Source organism: Fukomys damarensis, unplaced genomic scaffold, assembly GCF_012274545.1.
Source record: "Fukomys damarensis isolate Sample0158 unplaced genomic scaffold, DMR_v1.0_HiC HiC_scaffold_21, whole genome shotgun sequence".
Taxonomy (NCBI): Eukaryota; Metazoa; Chordata; class Mammalia; order Rodentia; family Bathyergidae; genus Fukomys; species Fukomys damarensis.
The window spans coordinates 17,780,472-17,799,332 of NW_022900933.1; the positions used below are offsets into that span (position 1 = coordinate 17,780,472).

At 39.0% G+C, this 18,861-nt stretch overlaps 1 protein-coding gene and 1 non-coding gene across 6 annotated transcripts in view; one reads left to right on the top strand and one right to left on the bottom strand.

Annotated features, from left to right (window-relative positions):
• Ttll5 (tubulin tyrosine ligase like 5) overlaps positions 1-18,861 on the top strand; it is a 252,450-nt gene that overhangs the window by 4,482 nt on the left and 229,107 nt on the right. For all 5 annotated transcript variants that reach the window (XM_010645542.3, XM_010645541.3, XM_010645544.3 and 2 more), the window contains exons 3-5: positions 2,168-2,274; positions 13,164-13,246; positions 14,962-15,068. In XM_010645542.3, coding sequence (XP_010643844.1) covers positions 2,168-2,274; positions 13,164-13,246; positions 14,962-15,068 — 297 coding nt within the window. The remainder of the gene's footprint in view (positions 1-2,167; positions 2,275-13,163; positions 13,247-14,961; positions 15,069-18,861) is intronic.
• LOC117287206 lies at positions 2,485-2,591 on the bottom strand. The gene has a single exon (XR_004518405.1). It is a non-coding gene; the product is annotated as a U6 spliceosomal RNA (small nuclear RNA).

Consider the following 18,861-nt stretch of genomic DNA (forward strand, 5'->3'; position numbering starts at 1 on the left):
TAAACAGTATGTATCCCTCATGAAACTGCCCCTCCTGAAAACCAAAATCTTCAGGCTTTCCAGATAGTGAGCTAAGAGCTGGCCTACTTTAGGACCTTTTCATTGGAGTCCTTTGTTCTTCCATGCCCCTAAAAGCAGATTTTTCTCTCTCTATAGCATTCTCTGAGGTGAAGGAAAAGTTAAAGCCCCAGCGTTCAGTTTTCTAATCATTTTGATTTTTTCCCCTTTATCACCACCTGGTGGGAGCACGCTTTTAATGCCAATTTAGCGTCTGATTTAAGTGTTGTTTAGTTGACCATCCTTTTATATTTTATAGGTTGTAATTAAAGGACTTCTCTGTCAGGGATGTGAATTCCCACAGAGGGTATAGGAGGGGCCTTGGCTCTTCACTGCTGTGTGTCTGTTCATTGTGTTCCTGCTTCTCGTCAGGCATTTTTGACGTAGTAGAAGCCTGCTGTTTGTAGATGCTGAGGCACCATGGTGCCAGCTTGTAGCTAGTGCTAGAGCGACAAGGAACTCTGGAGAGTTTCCAGAGCTTCTGTCCAAGACTTTGTAGCCTAGGATGCATCTTCTTTCCTCTAGCCACTGACAGAAACATAGTGGAAAACTTGTATTTGGAAGAGGTAATAAGAATCATCCTGCCCCATGCTCATATTTTATAGGTATTGAAGATTAAAATGCAAGCAACCTACAAAAAATTCTTGTTGCTAAAACTGTACCCTGTGGACACCATTTCTCACAAATGGGTATTATTACCCAAATCCACAAATAAGAATAATATGCATCTGTGTTCCATTTCTAGAAAACAGGACATGAAATAGGCATGGGATTCTTTAATTCACTAAAAACCTGCTCAACTGAAGACCAAAGGCTGCCTAATTTCTCAGAATAGCAGCCTACCAGCCTCGGTATTCAAAGGGTGGATCTTTTAAAGCTTGGATTAGGAGGGTATGTCTTGGTTCTGAGATTTGTAGTATGGTTTTTGTTAAGGGTTTGTGGTCATGGGAGTTTTTAAGACTGGCATGAATCTTGACTAAATGGGCCTTATTCCATTTAAGGAATCAATGAGTTTAAATTTTCAGAGTTTAGTTCAAGTGTTCAGTATACAGAGCTTCACAGAAATGTCTTCATTCTGCAGAATAGAACAAGCTCAGACCCTAGGTTCAAATACCTGCACACACACTTAGCTGGCTGACACAGACTAGGGACTCAGTTTCATTTCTTTTCCTTCGTACCTCCCTGCCCTAAGGAGGTTGCACGTTTTCCTAACCTGTGCGAAAATATCTAAGATTATTTAAACCGAGCTTTGCTGATGATAGGGAAATACGGTTGGAAGCTCCTTTCTGCTCTGTGGTTTTATACCAGAGGAAAATATATATTGTTCCATTTAATATAGGTTTTCTTTAAAATATGTGATTTTAATTGGGATCCTTATATTAAGAGTTCCTAGCTCAGGATCTTAGGATGGGTCATCCAATTGGCCTGAAAAGGAACTATAGTATGTAAAAGAAAAAATATAAATTATTGGGTATATATCAGGATCATCTGTGTATCAAGGAATTAAAATGTAATTAAAATTGTCCTAATAAAAAAAGGGCATTTATTAACTCATTCTTAGGCAAGGCTTGATTCTGCAACACCAGCTTCATTACCCATGATGCCATCTGTCTCCTTTGCTCAGTTAGGCCCCCACTGACTTCCTCCTTTACTAACCGCTCCAGGCTCTTTCCCCTCAGTGTCACAAAGTGGCTGGCATTCGGACTTTTCATTCTCATCCTAAACCAGAAAGGGAAATAGAGAGTGTCACCTATAGTTGCTACAGAAAAATAAGGAAGCATTGCTTTCTCAGAGGGTCTCAGCTCATATCTCCTTATTTCTCCTGGGCTCGGATTGGTTTATGTGCTCCTCCCTGAACCAATCACTTATTACTGAGTGATGGAGTGCCATGATTGGCTGAAACCAATCAAAGCCCATCCCTAGAGCAGGGATGGAGTTAATCTTAATGCATGGCTAAGAATGGGAGATGATGAGTGATTTGTCACAGGATATTTGGGCTTCTTATTCCAGAAGGAAGGGGAAAGTTGCTAAGAAACCATAATAATCTACATTAACAGTTATTCAGATTTTGAGCTGTAAATTAACAAGGCTTTTTTGTTTATGGTTGTAGGGATCATCCATGTATCATGTGGACTGGAGGCTGCAGGAAAATTCCAGTTTTGGTATTCCATGCTGAGGCTATTCTGGCAAAGGACAGTAATATCCGAGTAATTGGAGGTAGGTGTTAATCTCCAATAGAGGACAAAGCTGGGCGTGATGCTGACAGCTTTGTCTGGAAAAATTAATATGACGTAGTGAAATGGTTTCGTCCATAGGAAAAGATTTGTTACTTGAAAGAATGTTTATAATTTCTTAAATTATTTTCTGCATATGTTTTTCATTTGAACTTTTTCATAATTATGTGTATCATGTTTTGTTTTTAAATTGTGATAAATTATACATGACACAATTTACCATTTTAACCATTTTGTTCAGGGACCGTGCTAATCTTTGTATCATTCCAATTTTAGTGTATGTGCTGCCAAAGTGAGCACTCATTTTAACCATCTTGGAGTGTGTACTTCATTGATAGTTGGTGTAGTCACAGCATGCACATGTGACCACTGTCTAGTCTCCATCCCCAAAGTAAAGCCTGTACTCATTCAGCAGTCATATACCCTACTCCCCAATCCCTCTGGTCCCTAGTGGCTAGTAATCTGCTTTCAGTCTCTGTGGATTTGCCCACTCTGGCAGTTTTATTTAGATGGAATCATACACCTAGTGGCCTTTTGTGTCCAGGTTCTTTCACATAGCATGTTTTCAAAGTCTGTCCATGCTGGAGCGCGTGTCTGTGTCCTTCTTGTCTTTTTAAGGCTAAATAATATTCCGTAGAATTCACATACAACCTTCTGCTTGCCCATCCATCAGTTGATAGCATGTGTAGTGTTTCCACTCTTTGGCCACTGTGAGTAACTGCTGCTGTGAAGGTTGGTGGACAAGTTTTTACTTTGTATTCCTTTCTTTTGACTATTACCCAGGAATGGAATTGTGAGGTAATTCTGTTTAACTAAGGAACTGTCAGACTGTTTTCCCCAGGAGATGCTCATTTTACATTTCCACCGGCAATGGATATGGATTCCAACTTCTCCATAGCCTCAGAAACCTTTGTTATTTTCTGCTGTATAGGTTGTGAAGTGGTACTTCATTGTGGTTATGATTAGCCTTTCCCTAATGATGAATGACTTTGAGTGTCTTCGTGTGCTTGTTGGCTATTTGTGTGTCTTTGGAGAAATGTCTACTCAAGGTCTGCCCGTTTTAAAGATTTGAGTTGTCTTTTTTGTTGTTGAGTTGTTAGAATTCCTTATATATTCTAGATATTAAATCCTTATCAGTGCTCGCTTCGGCCACACATATACTAAATCCTTATCAGATACATGATTTTCCTATTTTGTGAATTATTTTTTATGCTCTGTATTCTGTGGGCTATTTTTCTGTGAGCAAAAGCTTTTATTTTTGATGCTATCCTGTTTAGCTATTTTCTTTCTCTGCGTCTTATGTGGCTGGTGTCATATTTGAAGCCATTGCCTAAGCCGAGGTAGTGATTCCCTACATGTTTTTCTAAGAGTTTAAGGCTTTATACTTAAATAGTCTTGGCCAGGGGTTTAGCTCAGTGGTGCCACCGCCTGCCTCGAAAGTGCAAGGACCTGAGTTCAATCCCCAGTACAAAAAAAAAAAAAAAAAAAAAGTCATTGAGTAGAGTTAAATAATCTTGTTTTGTTTTGTTTTTTATTTTTTGAGAGAGGGTCTTGCTCCATAGTTCAGGTTGGCCTTGAACTCACTATGTAGCCCAGGCTGGCTTTGCACTCAGGGTAATCCCCCTGCCTCAGCCTCCCAAATGTTGGGTTTACAGATACATGCCACCATGCCGATTTGTTTTGAGTTAACTTACTTTCATTTTCTTTCTTTTTTCTTGGTTATCGGGGCTTGAACTCGGGTCCTTACGTAGAGTTAATTTTCTTGGGTTAGGTAAAATCCCACCTTCATTCTTTTACACGTGAACATGCAGTTGTCCCAGCACAATTAGTTGCAGATGCAGTTCTTTCTCTATTGAATGGTCTTGGTACTACTGTCAGATCAATTATTTTTTTGTTTTGTTTTGTTTTGGGTTTTTCTGGTACTGGGGATCAAACTTGAGTCCTTGCACTTGTGAGGCAGGTGGTAGAACCACTGAGCTAAACCCCCAGCCCAAGAGATCAATTGATCATAGATTTGTAGACTTTTTTTTTCCCCCCGTGGTCCTGGGCATCAAACTCAGGACCTTGTGCTTACAGGTAGGCACGGTGCCACTGAGCTAAATCCCCAGCCCTGGACTCTTTTAATATGCCACTGATTTGTCCATTTATTCTTACAGAAATTCCATATGGTTTTGATTACTATACTTTTGTATTAAGTTTTGAAATAGGAAAGTAGCGATCCTCTAACACTTTCTTTTCAAGATGGTTTCAGCTGTTCAGTATCCCTTACAATTCCGTATGAATTTTAGGGTGAATTTTTCCAACTCTGCAAATTGACTGTTAGAATATTGATAGGGAGTGAACTAAATCTGTGTATCACAGAGCAGTACTGTGAGTCCTGACCAGCTGATTTCAGAGGTTACAGCGGTGTGGATCAGAACTGGCATGTGGTATGGTAGAAAGAGTCCATACTTGGGTTTTTGGTCATTTGTTTGTTTCTCAGCTTTGGCATTTCCTAGCTGTGAGTCTTGGGCAAATCACTCAAACTCTCTTACCCAGTTTTATTACTAGTTAGATGGGGATACTATCTGTCTTACAGCATTGTGAGAATCAAATGTGATTAATTGTTTAATGTATGGCACATAGTAGATGCTCAAAACTTGCGCTGTTCACTCACTTGTTGAATAGGATCCACTCTACTTTTAAATGACTAAGATCTGTCATCACCCCATAATAAGCCAGGAGCTCAGAGCCTGCTTTTGGGATTTGAGTGTTATACTCTTCCTGCTGGTCCTTGTATTTAATCTCCTCAGCAAGTTGCTAGGTTACCACTTCATGTACTGTGAAGCCTGAGTAAGTGAAGACTCTGCTGAGCAACTCCCATTAAATGTGACTGGAGCCAAAATGTCAGAGGTGGTCAAGAAGGAGATAAGCCCCACAAAATGTGCTTCTTTTATTCTGCTTGTCACATAAAATAATCTATGTATCCTATGGCAGTAAACAGACCCTTCATTTTTAGATTATCTACCATTTATTGGAAAATAACATCTGTCAATATTGTCATCTCAGTTTTCAAGCAATTACCATTTTCTACAACTTAGAAGTCTTCATGTACTTTTTTATTTACAGAGTCCCATGGTGTAAAAGCCACTGAGCTTTTTTTAAATTGTCTTTAAAATTTTCTCTATTTTCCCCAGTTATTTGAGATTTAGTAATTCTTCACCTTTTATACAAAGAGCAATTTGAATGACTTTTGCTAACTACTGTCTCAGTGTTCTGAACTGTTAAATATTCTTGGTCTGTGCCACTTTCTTTTGACTCTCGTAAATAGCTGACACGGACATAAATCTGATCCTAAGCCTGTGGTTAAATCCCCTTGAGAAGTTATCTGGGACACTAGTTGTTTTCTGTTGACTTCTGTGTTAGAGGCCCATCTTATTTTTTCTGTTTTATCTATTGAATATTTCTTGATTCCACTGTTAATAACTTGGTATAATATGATTTCTCATACTTGATTTGTGATATAGTCTGTGAATATGACTTTTTCTTCACTATAATCTTGTTTTTTCCCTCCAAGTTTTATGTATTTTAAACATAGAGATGGTATTTTAGAGCCAACAGAGCTACTTTTTAACTTGAAGTTAACTTTTCGTGGAATGAAGCATCTTTTATAATTTGCCTTTAAATTTGTCCGTTTAATAAGTTTGTATTTTTATAGGCTAGCAATAGAAATATGATCCAAGCTGTGTAGAAAAGTGAAATTAATTTTAATAATATACTTGCCTTAACCCAATATATCTAAAGTTACCATTTCTATATTTTCTCAATATTAAAAATTCACTAGTAGGATATTTTATACCTATGTGTATTTTAAACTTATAGGCATCTCAGTCTGATGTGAATTTTCATTGGAAATCTTTGCTCTGTACTTAGATTTCATAAACATTATTTTTGAAATTCATTTAGTCTGTTTGAAATATGTTTTCTAGTAACTTCTTTGTTTTTTGTTTTTTAATGCTGGGGATCAAACCCAGGGCTGTCTACATGCTAATCTTGTGCTCTACTACTGAATACACCCCCAACCCCTGTTTTCTAATAACTTAAACAAGTAGCAGTTTTTAAAATTTAAAGTTTTAAATTTTTAAATTATGGTCCTTTGTCACAGCACTTACATTTCAAGCATTCATCCATCGCATGTGGCCAGTAACCACTGTTCTGGACAACAGAGGTAATCTGTGATCCTAGGGTACACCTGTACCTTGTTGCCTTTGAAGGGTTTATTCTGATATTTTAAAAGCCAGAGGTGTCAGTTTGGTTTTTCTGTACAGACTTTCACTACTCCCTGGTTATTTCCCTGCTGACAGTGGCTTCTTTCCATTTACTATGCTGCAGTCTATCCTGGAATTGCCAAGGGTCCTCACACTTCAGGTTGCCTCCTGGGGTACACATGAGTCATGGGGGAAGAGGAAATTCTAGTTTTGTGTTGGAATTGACTCCATAATTTTTCAGAGGTTCAGAAGTAAGATACTTGGCAGTTTGCTAGTAATCAGGAAGGGCCTTGCCGTGATGCTTTGTTTGTGTGTATGTGTGTGTGTCTGTGTTTTAATGGAAGAAAATGTGGGATAAAATGGTTCTTTCTTGGGTGTTTGGATAGGTTCAATTTGCAGTTGCATTTCTTTAACTGACTCCTTTTTTCTTTCTAGTTGATTTTTATCATGGGAGAAAAAACCCCAGTGTATTTGTCAGAGTCCTCCAGAGACATAGAGCTAATAGAATACAGCAGGAGGAGGTACAGGGGCGGGTGGTGGGACAGCAGAAGGGAGTTAGTATAGGGTATTGGCACACAACAATTATGAAAGCTGCAAAACCCCATAATTTGCTGTCTGCAAACTGGAGACTCAGGAAAGCTGGGGTTATTGTTTGAAAGCCCTAGAGCCAGGAAGCAATGGAATGGATCCCAGTGAGTCTGAGGCCTGAGAACCAAGAGTGCTGAGGTCAGAAATCCTCACCTCAGCTCAGCAGTCAGGTGGGGGAACAGAGCAAATTCAGCCACCTTCATGTTCTGTTCAAGCCCTCAGTGGATTGGGGATATCCACCCATGATGGGGAGGATAATCTGCTTTATTCAGCTCACAAATTCAAATGCTAATCTCTCTGGAAACACCCTCACAGACACACTCAGAATTAATGTTTAATCTCATATCTGGGCATCCTGTGACCCATTCAAGTTGACATATAAAATGAACTATATAGTATGGTTGCCAGGCTTTTCAAAAGCAGCTCAGGAAGTTAGACTTTTATATGGATTCTTTCAGTTTTTAAAGGCTAGCAATTAATTACTAATAGTTTTATGTGAAGACACATTGTGATGGGGATTTAGCTCAGTGGTCCTGCCACCTGCTGCTCAAGCACAAGGTCCCGAGTTTGATCCCCAGTACCAAAAAAAAAAAAAAAAGTATATAAAAGCACATGAATGTCAAACAGGTCCTGTCTACAGGCAAGGTCTGGCTTAAATCACTAATTTATAACCTCTGGCCTAAGATACAACATTGCTAAGTTGCATTATTAGATAAGGGCTATTGGACCCAGAACTTGAATAAGTTAAAAATCCTCAGCAGTGATAGTTACTGTATACCATTCCACAGAACTTTCTTTCATTCTCTTTTGGAACGTGTGGAATTGGGTTAAAATTAGGTCATATGGGTCAGAAATGGTCAGTCACTGTTTAGTACTCAGGTACCGTAAGAAATAGGGCTGCCACTGAGCATTGTACATGTTGCAGTTTTCTTGATTATTAGGAGGAGAAAGAATATTAATGGCATTTAAATTTTTTGTTATGCAACTATTTTACTATATGCTTGCGTTTTTTACTATGTAAAAATAACTTTTAACTATGCAGTCGCAACTGTTCTGAAGTTTCCCATGTATTAACTGAGTGTTCACAATTGTTTTATGAGGTAATTTGAGCATTGGGGAAATTAAATAACTCATGGAAGATTACAGGAAGAAAGTAGTAGAATCTGGATTTCAGGCTGGCAGCGCGGCTCCAGAGACATACTTCTCACCTCACTCCCTGTCCTCTCCCAGCCCCAGGTCAGCGCTGTCTTCCCACATCCCCTACCGGCTGCCTCTCCACGGCCTGACCTGAGGAACGCATTGCAGGCAGCACACGGAGTGTGCAGAGCTGATTATGCCACGCTTTTCACATGTGTGAAAACAGAAACAGCGCTCATAGTTATAATGAAAGGACCTGGGGTCTTCTTTCATTTTTCTAAACATGTTATTTAGAAAAATTAAAAGTAGACGAATGGCACAAGTACTACAGTAAACTCCTACAGTGTATACTCTGTTCCTGTTGTCACCTGTGAAGACTTTTGCCATATCTCTCTGGCTCTCCGGTCCACTGGAGAATTAGCTCAGAGACTCCTTGCCCTAGTATGTTACTCAGCAGGCATCTTCTGAGAACAAGGGCATCTTCTGTAGAACCACAGTTTGTAATTGGTAAAATTCTGATCTACAGTCCCTATGTATGTTTCCTCATTGTCCTTCAGGGTTGTTTTGTTTTGTTGCTGTATCTAGGATCTGATCAAAGATTATATTTAGTTGTCATACTTCTTTAACTATAGCCGTCTCCTAGAGTTTTTAAAATTATTTTTCATAACATTGATTTTTTAAAAGATTTGAGCTGTTGCTCTACATATATGCTTTAGTCCCCTTGTTAGCATTGTCTAGATTCAGATTTTTTTAAAACATGTGGGGCTATCACTTAGTGAAGTTGTATTCTTCTCAGTCATCACTTTTGGAAGCACGTCACGTTACTGTTTTATACTATTTGTGATGGCAAGTGTCTCATCACTTTCTCTTTGCTGTTCAGAACACCTAATACCCACAATATAAGGAAAGAGAGGTTTATTTTGGCTCATATTTCAGTCCATAAAAGGCAAGATGGCCATAGCAGGGGGCATGCCAAGGACAGGTGCTTACAGCATGGCTCACGGGAAGGAGGGAGGGAAGGGAGGAGCCAAGAGGGAGATAAAGCCTCTCAGGTCATGTCCCCAGTGTCACTTTCTGACCAAGTCCTACCCACTGACAGTAAGTCAGCTACTCTGCCCTCATAATCCAATCACCTTTTTAAAGCCCCACCTATGAGTTCAGGAGACTCCTGTTGAGCATCGAGATATAAACCATAACAGCAAGTTTGATCATTTCGTTACGATAGTGTTCATCAGCTTGCTTCTTTGTAAATGTACATTTCCCCCCTTTGTTATAAGTAATCCCTGGAGGGATATTTTAAGATGTGTAAGAATCCTATTCCCAATATTCTCTTACCTCTTAGTTTCCATTGATTTCTTATCTGAATCATTCATATTTTTGTGAAGTGCTAAATTCCATTTCTGTCTTTCCGTCTATGTTTATTAACTAGACTTTCTGTAACCAGAGCTTTCCTTTCTCTGGTAGGCAGAATAACAGTCCATTGAAATAATCTACCTCCTGATTTCCAGAACCTGTGAATATGATCTCTCATAAGGCAAAGGGGAATTGAGATTATAGATGTAATTAAAGTACATAATCAGTTGATTTTAGAATAAGCTTACCCAGTAGGTCCTCATGTAATCATGAGTCTGTTGAAGTAGAAGAGGGAGATAGAGGATGCCACATGAGAGGGCGTAGGCCCATAATAGTTGGCTTTGCAGATGGAGAACAGGACTGCAAACCAACGTAGAGCCTAGAAATGAAATTAAATAGGAAAGATCTGTGGAGGACTTTCTTGTCTCAGGGAGTGAATCCATGCACAAGGGACCTATAAGGTTCTTCAGCATGTAATACCACAGATATTCTGCAGCTTGGACTGCAAGTGAGGCAGGAGATTAGGGTGTGGCAAAGCTGGTTTAGGGCAGTAGATGTGACCTATTAATTACAAAGATTTCACTTGAGAACTTGATCAGGTTTTCAACAGGCAAGCCTAGACTTGAAGTTAGCCTGAGGCCTGGGGGTCCCCACGCTGCCCCTCAGGACCCATATGTGGAAGTTCTTGCATATTTCCTTGTGATTTGGACTGCATTTAGACACCAAGAACTTGCTATCATGACTTTCTTCACAGCGGCCTACCCTGCTCTCTCCAGGGTGTCCTCTTACTGCTTTTTCTCCTTTTACTCACCAGTTTCTCCCTCACTCTTCACTTTGATTTTCTTGAATAACCTTGGTCATTGCTTTTTGCTCATTTTGTTCAATTTTTTTGTTTGAGACCAGAGGAACCTGGAATCTTAACTCCAGGAGAGGCGAGCAACCCAGAACCTGGTAATGTTTAACTGGCGAGCGACTTTTAGAAGGAGCTACCCGATAACAAAAGGAACAGTTCAAGGATGAAACCAAAGAGGCTGCTGGCCACCAAATTCTACAATCAATAAACAAGATGATAAAACTATTTAGCTGCAAAAGTGTGCTAACTTTTATGAAAATAGAAAGCTGGCTTCAAGGGTGGAGCCTTAAGCCCAGAGGGCAGACCTGTGAATCACAGAGCCCTTTTCTGTGGTCTTGAAATCTAATGGAGTTTGCTTGGCTTGTTTTTGAAATGATCAAGATGTTATGACTTCTATTTTTCCTTTGTTTCTTTTCCATTTTAAACCCAAGATATCTGTAGCCAGTGTTCTACCATTGTATTTTGGGAACAAATAACTTGTTCCTATTTTGTTGGTCCACAGACACAGCAGGTTTTCCCCAGCGTAAATCATGCCTATGCTTGATTTAGATGATGAGATTTGGGAGTGTTTGTTTATTTTCACTTTTTTGGTTCGGGGAGTTGAACTCAAGCCCTTCTCTCTGGACTACATACTTAGCCTATTTTTTAGTTTTCATTTTAAGATAGGGTCTTCCTGAGTTTCCCAGGCTGAGCTTGGACTTGCAGTCTTCCTATATCAACTCCCAGAATGCTGGATCACAGGTGTGTGCCTCTGTACCCAGAAAGATTTGGGAGTTTTGAGCTGGTAAATTTAGATGATATTTTAGACTTAGACTTGGGGTTGAGTGTATCTTATGTGTGAGAGAGGTGTGAATCTTTGGAGTCTTGAATGTGCACCATGGTAAGCTCCCCAATATGTTCACATACACATCTTTAAAGTTTATGAATGTGTCACCTTACGTGGTCAAGAGAGATTAAAGTTGGTACCCAGATGTCTTTGAGATAAGGAGATTATCCTGGGTTACCCAGGTATGTCCAACATAATCACAGGGCCCCTTCCAAATGGAATAAGGAAGTAGAAGAGGCCATAGTGGTACAAAAACTAGACCTGCCATTCTTTCCTTTGAAGATAAGAGAAGGGGGTCATAAACCACAAATTGTGGCCACTAGAACTTGGAGAAAGGACACAGATCTCATCCAGACCCTATAGAAAGGACTACAGCCGTGTTAGTGCTTTGGTTTTATCCTGGTAAGAGACCAGTGTTAGCCTTCTGACCTCCAGAGCTTTAATATAATAAATGTCTGTTTAAGCTGTGGAATTTCTGTTAATAGTAGCAGAAGAAGTATACCTTCTCACCTTCTTGTCAGTGTGTCCTCATGGATTCTTTCTAAGTGGGTTCTAAGTCTCCCCCTTACTATTTCCTCTAAGAAGCTGATGCAGGCTTGAAAGTCCAAGCCCAGCCTGGGCAGCCTACTGAGACCCTGTCTCAAGAACAAAGTATGTTCACACTGTCTCAAATCTGGCCATTTGTGATACGTTCCCAACCTATTTTGAGGACTTCCCTCTGTTTTGTCATAGCAAGATGTTCCATGCCCACCTAGTGCTTTGCCTCCCTCTTGGATTCAGAGCACATATTCCTAAGCAGTGCCCAGTAAATGGTTGTCTTTGGGGCTAGATCAAGATTTGCCATGGTTAGACTTCTCTCCAAGACAGGCTCACAGGCACAGGTGTCTACAGGGAGAGAAGAGAGCCCACGGTTCTATGGAGAGAAGAGAGCCCAAGGTTCACAGGTTTTTCAAGAAAAGCCCCAAATTCAGATTTTTCTGTTAATCCTTCAAATTTCAAAAGGTTAGCAATGAATTCAATTTCATTTTTAGAACACTGCAAAGAATGAACAAACCATGCCTGCTGGCTGGATTTGGCCTCCAGGCCACCAGTTTCTAACCTGCAGCCTCCAACATGCCGGTAATGAATATGATCAGACACATAGGGATGTCTAGAGCAGGGGTCTCTTTGTCTTTTAGGTGCAGTGGATTTCCTTGGCAGTCTAGGGAAGCCTGCAGGCTCTTCTCAGTAGGATGTCTTCAAGGGAATTAAAAATAAAACCAGAAATGACTACGAAGGAAATCAAGTGTACTGAACTATAGTAATTAAAATATTAAGAATTATGATATACATGCTTTATCACTGCATTAAATAATACAATATAGCAGAAACTTTCACTCCCATAACTTAGAAATACTGTCAGAATGGTGTTTTGAAGGAATTGTTACAATTGTGAAGTGGTATTAAAATACCTGATATCTGTTGGTAGCAGCATCACAGATACTATTACTATTTCTTGCTTTGTTGTCCACATTCCTCTTTGAAGGCATTGTTAAAATTTTAACTAGAAATTAGTGAAAGCAAAGATGCAATTTTTTTTTCTGCTCTCCATGTTTAGTGAACCCCCAGAGTCTCCTTGGTCCCAAATATCATCAATTTATTTCTAGTAGGTGTTTTTGTTTTGTGGTACCTGGAATAGAATGCAGGGCTTTTTGCATGATGGGTAAGCGCTGTGATGCTGAGCTATACTCCAGCCCTTGTTAAGAGGAGTTTTAAGGTGGTAGTGGTAATGTTACTGAGAATAATGAAGCAAGTCATCATCTTAGATTTTACTTTGTTTTTGTAGTTAATTTGCAGGTTAATAAACTTGATTCTGTGTTTTTCTTTAGAACGTTATCATTTGTCTTATAAGATTGTGCGAACGGACAGTCGCCTGGTGCGCAGCATTCTGACAGCCCATGGATTTCGTGAAGTAAGCTTGTTTTTACTGCCTCGCCTGACTCCTCCAAAGCTGAAAATCCTAGCCACTTCGCTAGCCGCCAGATCTAGAAAGTACATGGGAACAACCTTTACTGAGGGTGCAAAACTTGCATTGAGTTTGTTAGTGGCTTGACCAGTGTCTTCCTGCAGTAGAAGTGGAACATTTTCACAGGGCCTTTTTTTTTTCTTTTGCTGTGTTCTTGAGCTTGTGCTAGATGCTGAGTTGCTCATAAAGAATTGTCTGATACCCAGTGAAGGTTCTTAGAATGCAAGCAATAGAAGTGGACTTTATATAACTTACAACAAAAGAGATTTGGAGGAAAAGTGTGCAGCAAGTGGCTAGCAGAATTAGAGAAAAAGCTGGGAGGTCAGGAGGGGAGAGACCATGGTAGCCTTGGGGTTTAGGATCTGTAATCTTCAGGATCATCTCCTCAAGGCACTGCCATTAATTTTACTGGACTCCATTCATTGTCTTGTGCCTTTCTTGGGAGATAGAATGACTGGACTAGCTTGAGTCACTGATCCGCTTCTTGGAGGATAAGGGTGTTGGGTGATTAACATATTCTTTAAAACGAGTAAGAGCTGGGCATGGTGGTGCACGCCTGTAATCCCAGCACTCAGGAGGCTGAGGCAGAAGGATCGCTGTGAGTTTGAGGCCAGCCTGGGCTACAGAGTGAGTTCAAGGACAGCCAGAACTACATAGAGAGAACCTGTCTCAATTACATACATACATACATAAATACATACATGTCAAAGAATGTCATTTCCCTAAAAAAAGGGAAAATTAGGATGTTATAAAAGGACAGACAAAAATGCAGAACCAGACCTCTTCTACAGATACTTTGAGACCACTGATTAAAGTTTGGTTGCTGACTCCATATTCTGGGTTGAGATCTGTAGGAGACATTCGGGTAACTTTCTGATACCTTTTAGTAGTCAGTATTTCCTCTTTTGTCCCCAGTGCTTGCTATGGTCTTATCACATTGTAAGCATAATTGTTGAATGAATGGACAGGTGAATCCTAATGAACAAATATAATCTGAGTCACTTTTTTACAGTAAGGTTTCAGTTCTGATTAATACTTTTTACCTAGTACCTACAAAGATATAGGATCTAAGAAAGTAGCTTTGTGGTTGAGGCCTAATCTTGTACTTTGATAAGCAAGAGTATTGAGGAACATCATCAACTTTTAAAGAAGGGTGGTGAATTTGATTTATTTTTTGCAGTTTGGGGTGGGGCATTAAATCCAGGGCCTTCACACTGAGCTGCATCCCCAGTCCTTTTAAAATTTTTTATTTTGAGACATGGTATCAGCTTCCCAGTCTGGGTTTGAACTTGGAATCTTCCTGCCTCAGCCTCCCAAGGTGCTTGGATAACAGGTGTGCACCATCATGTCTGGCTTATTTTTTATTTTGAGACAGCACCTTGCTAAGTTGCCCAGGTTATGGGATCCTCTGGCTTCATCCTCCTGAATAGGTGTGATTACAGGTGTGTGCCACTATGCTTGTCACCTCTCTTGTTCTTTAAATGTGATTGTCTTGTGTTCTGTGATAGTTGCTTTTGTCTTACCTTGCTTACATACTAATTGGGCCACCCCATGAGTTCTCAGTGCGTGAAAAATGGCTGTGACTCTCTCTGCCATTGCTTTTCCTGGAAAGAGGCTGTCTCTGATGGATTTTTACATTCTGTGTTTTTCTCTGTCCTCAGGTTCACCCAAGCAGCACTGACTATAACCTGATGTGGACAGGATCCCACCTGAAGCCCTTTTTACTTCGCACCCTCTCTGAAGCACAAAAGGTTAATCACTTTCCCAGGTAATGCCCTTGAAGCTGCATTGCTACCGGTAAAGATAGCTGAGGCTGGATTATATAGCCAGCAGATAATTAATGTTCTTGAGAAGGAGGGCAATCCTGGTCAGGTCAGTAGACTGCAAAGCAGATGGAGGTGTTCATGTCCCTAGGTGTGTATGGACATTTTTCTAGGCTGTAGAGGCACGGATGATTTTAAAGAGACCGTTTGGGTTCTTGTTCCTAAAATTGAGTTTTCTTAAGAGCATCTGTTGTGGATGAGTTCTCCCCCTTCCTTTTCACAGGTACTATTTTTCCTCTTTATAAAAGAATAATTCACCTGTATGTCAATATGATATGTTACCTTTAGGTGAAGGATTTCTAGGGTTTCAAACTAAATGACAAAGAAAATTTTGAGAAACCTAATATAGAAAGAGCAAGATAAAAGATGGTAGGAAATAGGGCAATCAGTCTTTTTTAAGTGGGAAGAGGACCAAGAGACAGAGACAGGGAGAGGAGCAGGGGAAGAAAAAAAATTGAGATGTGTTGTATACATGCACCAAACCCCAGTAGGAGTGTGACCATTATGTACTGCAAACATGCTAATAAAAACAAAAATCGGGAAAAAAGAAAGAGAAAGGATGATCTGGAACAGCAAAATAAGACAAAACAAAAACATTCTGAAAGTTTCTATGACAAAAATATCTAGATGTGACATGAGAAACACAGTCTGACAAAAATAATTCTGTGTTAATTCCAAGTGAAGGTACAAATTGACTGACAAATTCAGATACTAAAATTTCTGAGACATTTCATTAATTTGTTTTTAGGGGGGAAAGTTTTGCATATTTGAGAAAAAAACTATCCAAGAAAGTAGAACTTATGGTTACCTAGTCCATATTTATAGACCTGAAACCAGTGCACTAATTGCAAAACTTGCAATTAGTTATATGTCCCTCCTGCACAGGGCCCAGGAGAGATCTTAATTTTAGACTAAATGGTCTTATTATACTAACATCTTGGGTTAAGATCTCCACTGAGAGCTTAATTATACCTTTCCTTACATTTGGAAAGTTTTCTGATACTATTTCTCTGAATAGGTTTTTTTATGTCATTTGTGCTGTCTTCTGATTTTCAGTAATTCCAGTTAATCTTAGATTAGTCTTTTTTGTGTCATCTAGCAATTGTTGGATCTATTTTTCATTTTTTTTTTTTTTGTTATTTTTAAGGTATTTCTGAATAATTGGTCTTTGGCAGCAGCCCTGTCTTCTAATTCTGATGCTCTGTCCTCACACTGGTTGCTTCTGGTGTCGTACTTTGAATAGCTGTTTTAGTCTCCTGGATTTCCATTTGGAACCTTTTCATGGGCTCTAATTCTTTTTTAAACTGGTCATTCATGTTTTATTTTGTTTAACTCAGCTAGTTATTTGTTAGTGTCTTCTATAAACTTGCTGATCATTTTGTTTATTATGTTCATTATTTGTTTAATTATAGTATCTTGTTTGAGCTCACTGAGTACCTTAGTGATCTGTGTTTTTAATCTCCTTTGTTAACCTTTTAATTATTTGGGTGTGTAACTTTTGATTACTTCCCTATTGATTAGTTTTGGGGAGGGGTTGAGAGTTTTTAGAGGAATTTTGTTGCCTTGTCTTCTCATGTTTTTATTTACTTATTTAGTTTTTGGCTTCAGTTTATGGGTGCTTACAGTGAAAAGACTTTGTTGCTAGTATGGAGATCTCTTTAGTGTCTGCTTTTTAGTGGCTATAGGTAGACCACTGAGTATAGTTAATCATATGCCTTTGCCTCTGTCCCAAGATCCAACCAAGTCCGTTAATTTGGGAGGGAAGGATGTAGTGTAATTGGCTCAGCACCCAGTTCTCTGGGAAGGGAACCACAGTATTGTTAGTAACACAAAGGTAGTTTGGATACTGGCATACAGAGAAAAGCTTTTATTAATAACAACTATACCTCTTGGCAATAGCAAGTAAATCAGCAACAATAATGGTATCAAAGACAAACTGGATACCATAAGAACCAATATTGGGGCAGAAGTGATGCCTGTAATCCCAGAATTCAGGTGGCTGAAGCAGGAGGATTGCCACAAGTTCAAGGTCAGCCTAAACCACATAGTAAGACCTGTCTCAAAAAACAAAAACAAAGAACAACAACAACAACAAAATGAACCAATACTGTACCACCTTAATCATAGAAAACACATCTATAATTACAGCATAAACCCTAAGACAAACCTAATATTTACATAAAGTAAACATCTACTAAATGTGATAGCTGTGTCTCCAGTAACAATAGAAGTGAATTCAACAGTAATAGCATAGAGGCAACTATCTGAAGATTAATAAAGCTAAATGTTTATACCAGTAAAAATAGAGGGGGTGGTGAACAGGAGAATGAGAGAAGAAAATTTTGAAAAATTAAGGAATGGAAGATGAGGAAAGAAAAACTGAGATAAAGGATTATTTTTGGATAAAGGTACCAGAAAAGAACAAAGGAGAAAAGAAGGAGAGAAAAAAGAACAAGAAAGGAAAAATTAAAAGGAAAAGAGAAAAACCTATCAAAATCACAGCAGACTTCTCAACACAAATCTTTAAGTCAAGGAGAGCTTGGAATGAAGTATTTCAAGCCCTAAAAGAAAACAACATCCAACCTGGATTGATGTACCTTGCAAAATTACCTTCCAAAACTGATGGAGAGATACGATACTTTAGTGATGAAGAACGCCTTAAAAAAGTCATGACCACCTAACCACCACTCCAGAAAGTTCTGAAGGATATTCTAGAAAAAGAAATGAGGACAACGATTCCATGAATCCCAGCAGAATGAATCCACCGACAAGGCAAGCAATTTAACAGAAAGGAAAGAAAGGGAACCAACAACAGAAAAATGATATGACAAGGATAAGTCAATACATGACCAACAATTGAATGGTCTCAACTGCCCTGTCAAAAGAAACAGATTGGCAGAATGGATCAAGAAACAAGATCCAACAATATGCTGCACACAAGAAGCAAATTTTTGAGGGGGCGATACCAGGGATCAAACTCAGGACATTTTGCTTGAGAGGCAAGCAGGTGGTGGAACTGCTGAGCTAAATCCCCAGCCCAAGAAGCACATTTAAATAAAAAATTCATAGACTGAAAGTCAAAGGATAGAAAACAGTACTTGCAGTAGGAATCTGGAAAAAATCAGGAATAGCTGTTCTATTTGCAGACAAAACTTATCAGAAGAAACAAAGAAAGTTGCTACATACTGGTTAGGGGAACAATCCAAGAGAAAGAGATAACAGTCATAAATATATATGCACAAAACACCAGTGCCCCCAACTATATAAAATAAGCATTAATGGATATGCAATAAAAGCAGTCCTATGAGGGAAATTAATAGCAATGAATTCCCATGTTAAAAAACAGAGCAAGCTGAAATAAATAACCTAATGTTGGCCCTTAATGTTCTAGGGAAAAAAACAGCAAGCTAAACCCAAAACATGTATAAGGGAGGAAATTATAACAATCAGAACAGAAATTAGTGCAGCTGAGACTAAGAAAACAATACAAAGAATCAATGAATTGAAGAGCTATTTCTTTGAAAGATGAAATAAAATGGATAAATCCTTAGCCAGCCTTATCCAAAAAAGGAAAGACCCAAATCCATGACAGTAGGAATGAAAAGGACAGAATCACAACAGATCCTGCAGAAATCCTGAAGATCATCAGTACCTACTTTGAGAACCTGTACTTTAATGAGATGGAAAACTCAGTAGAAATGGACATATTCATTCATATATATATATATATATATATAT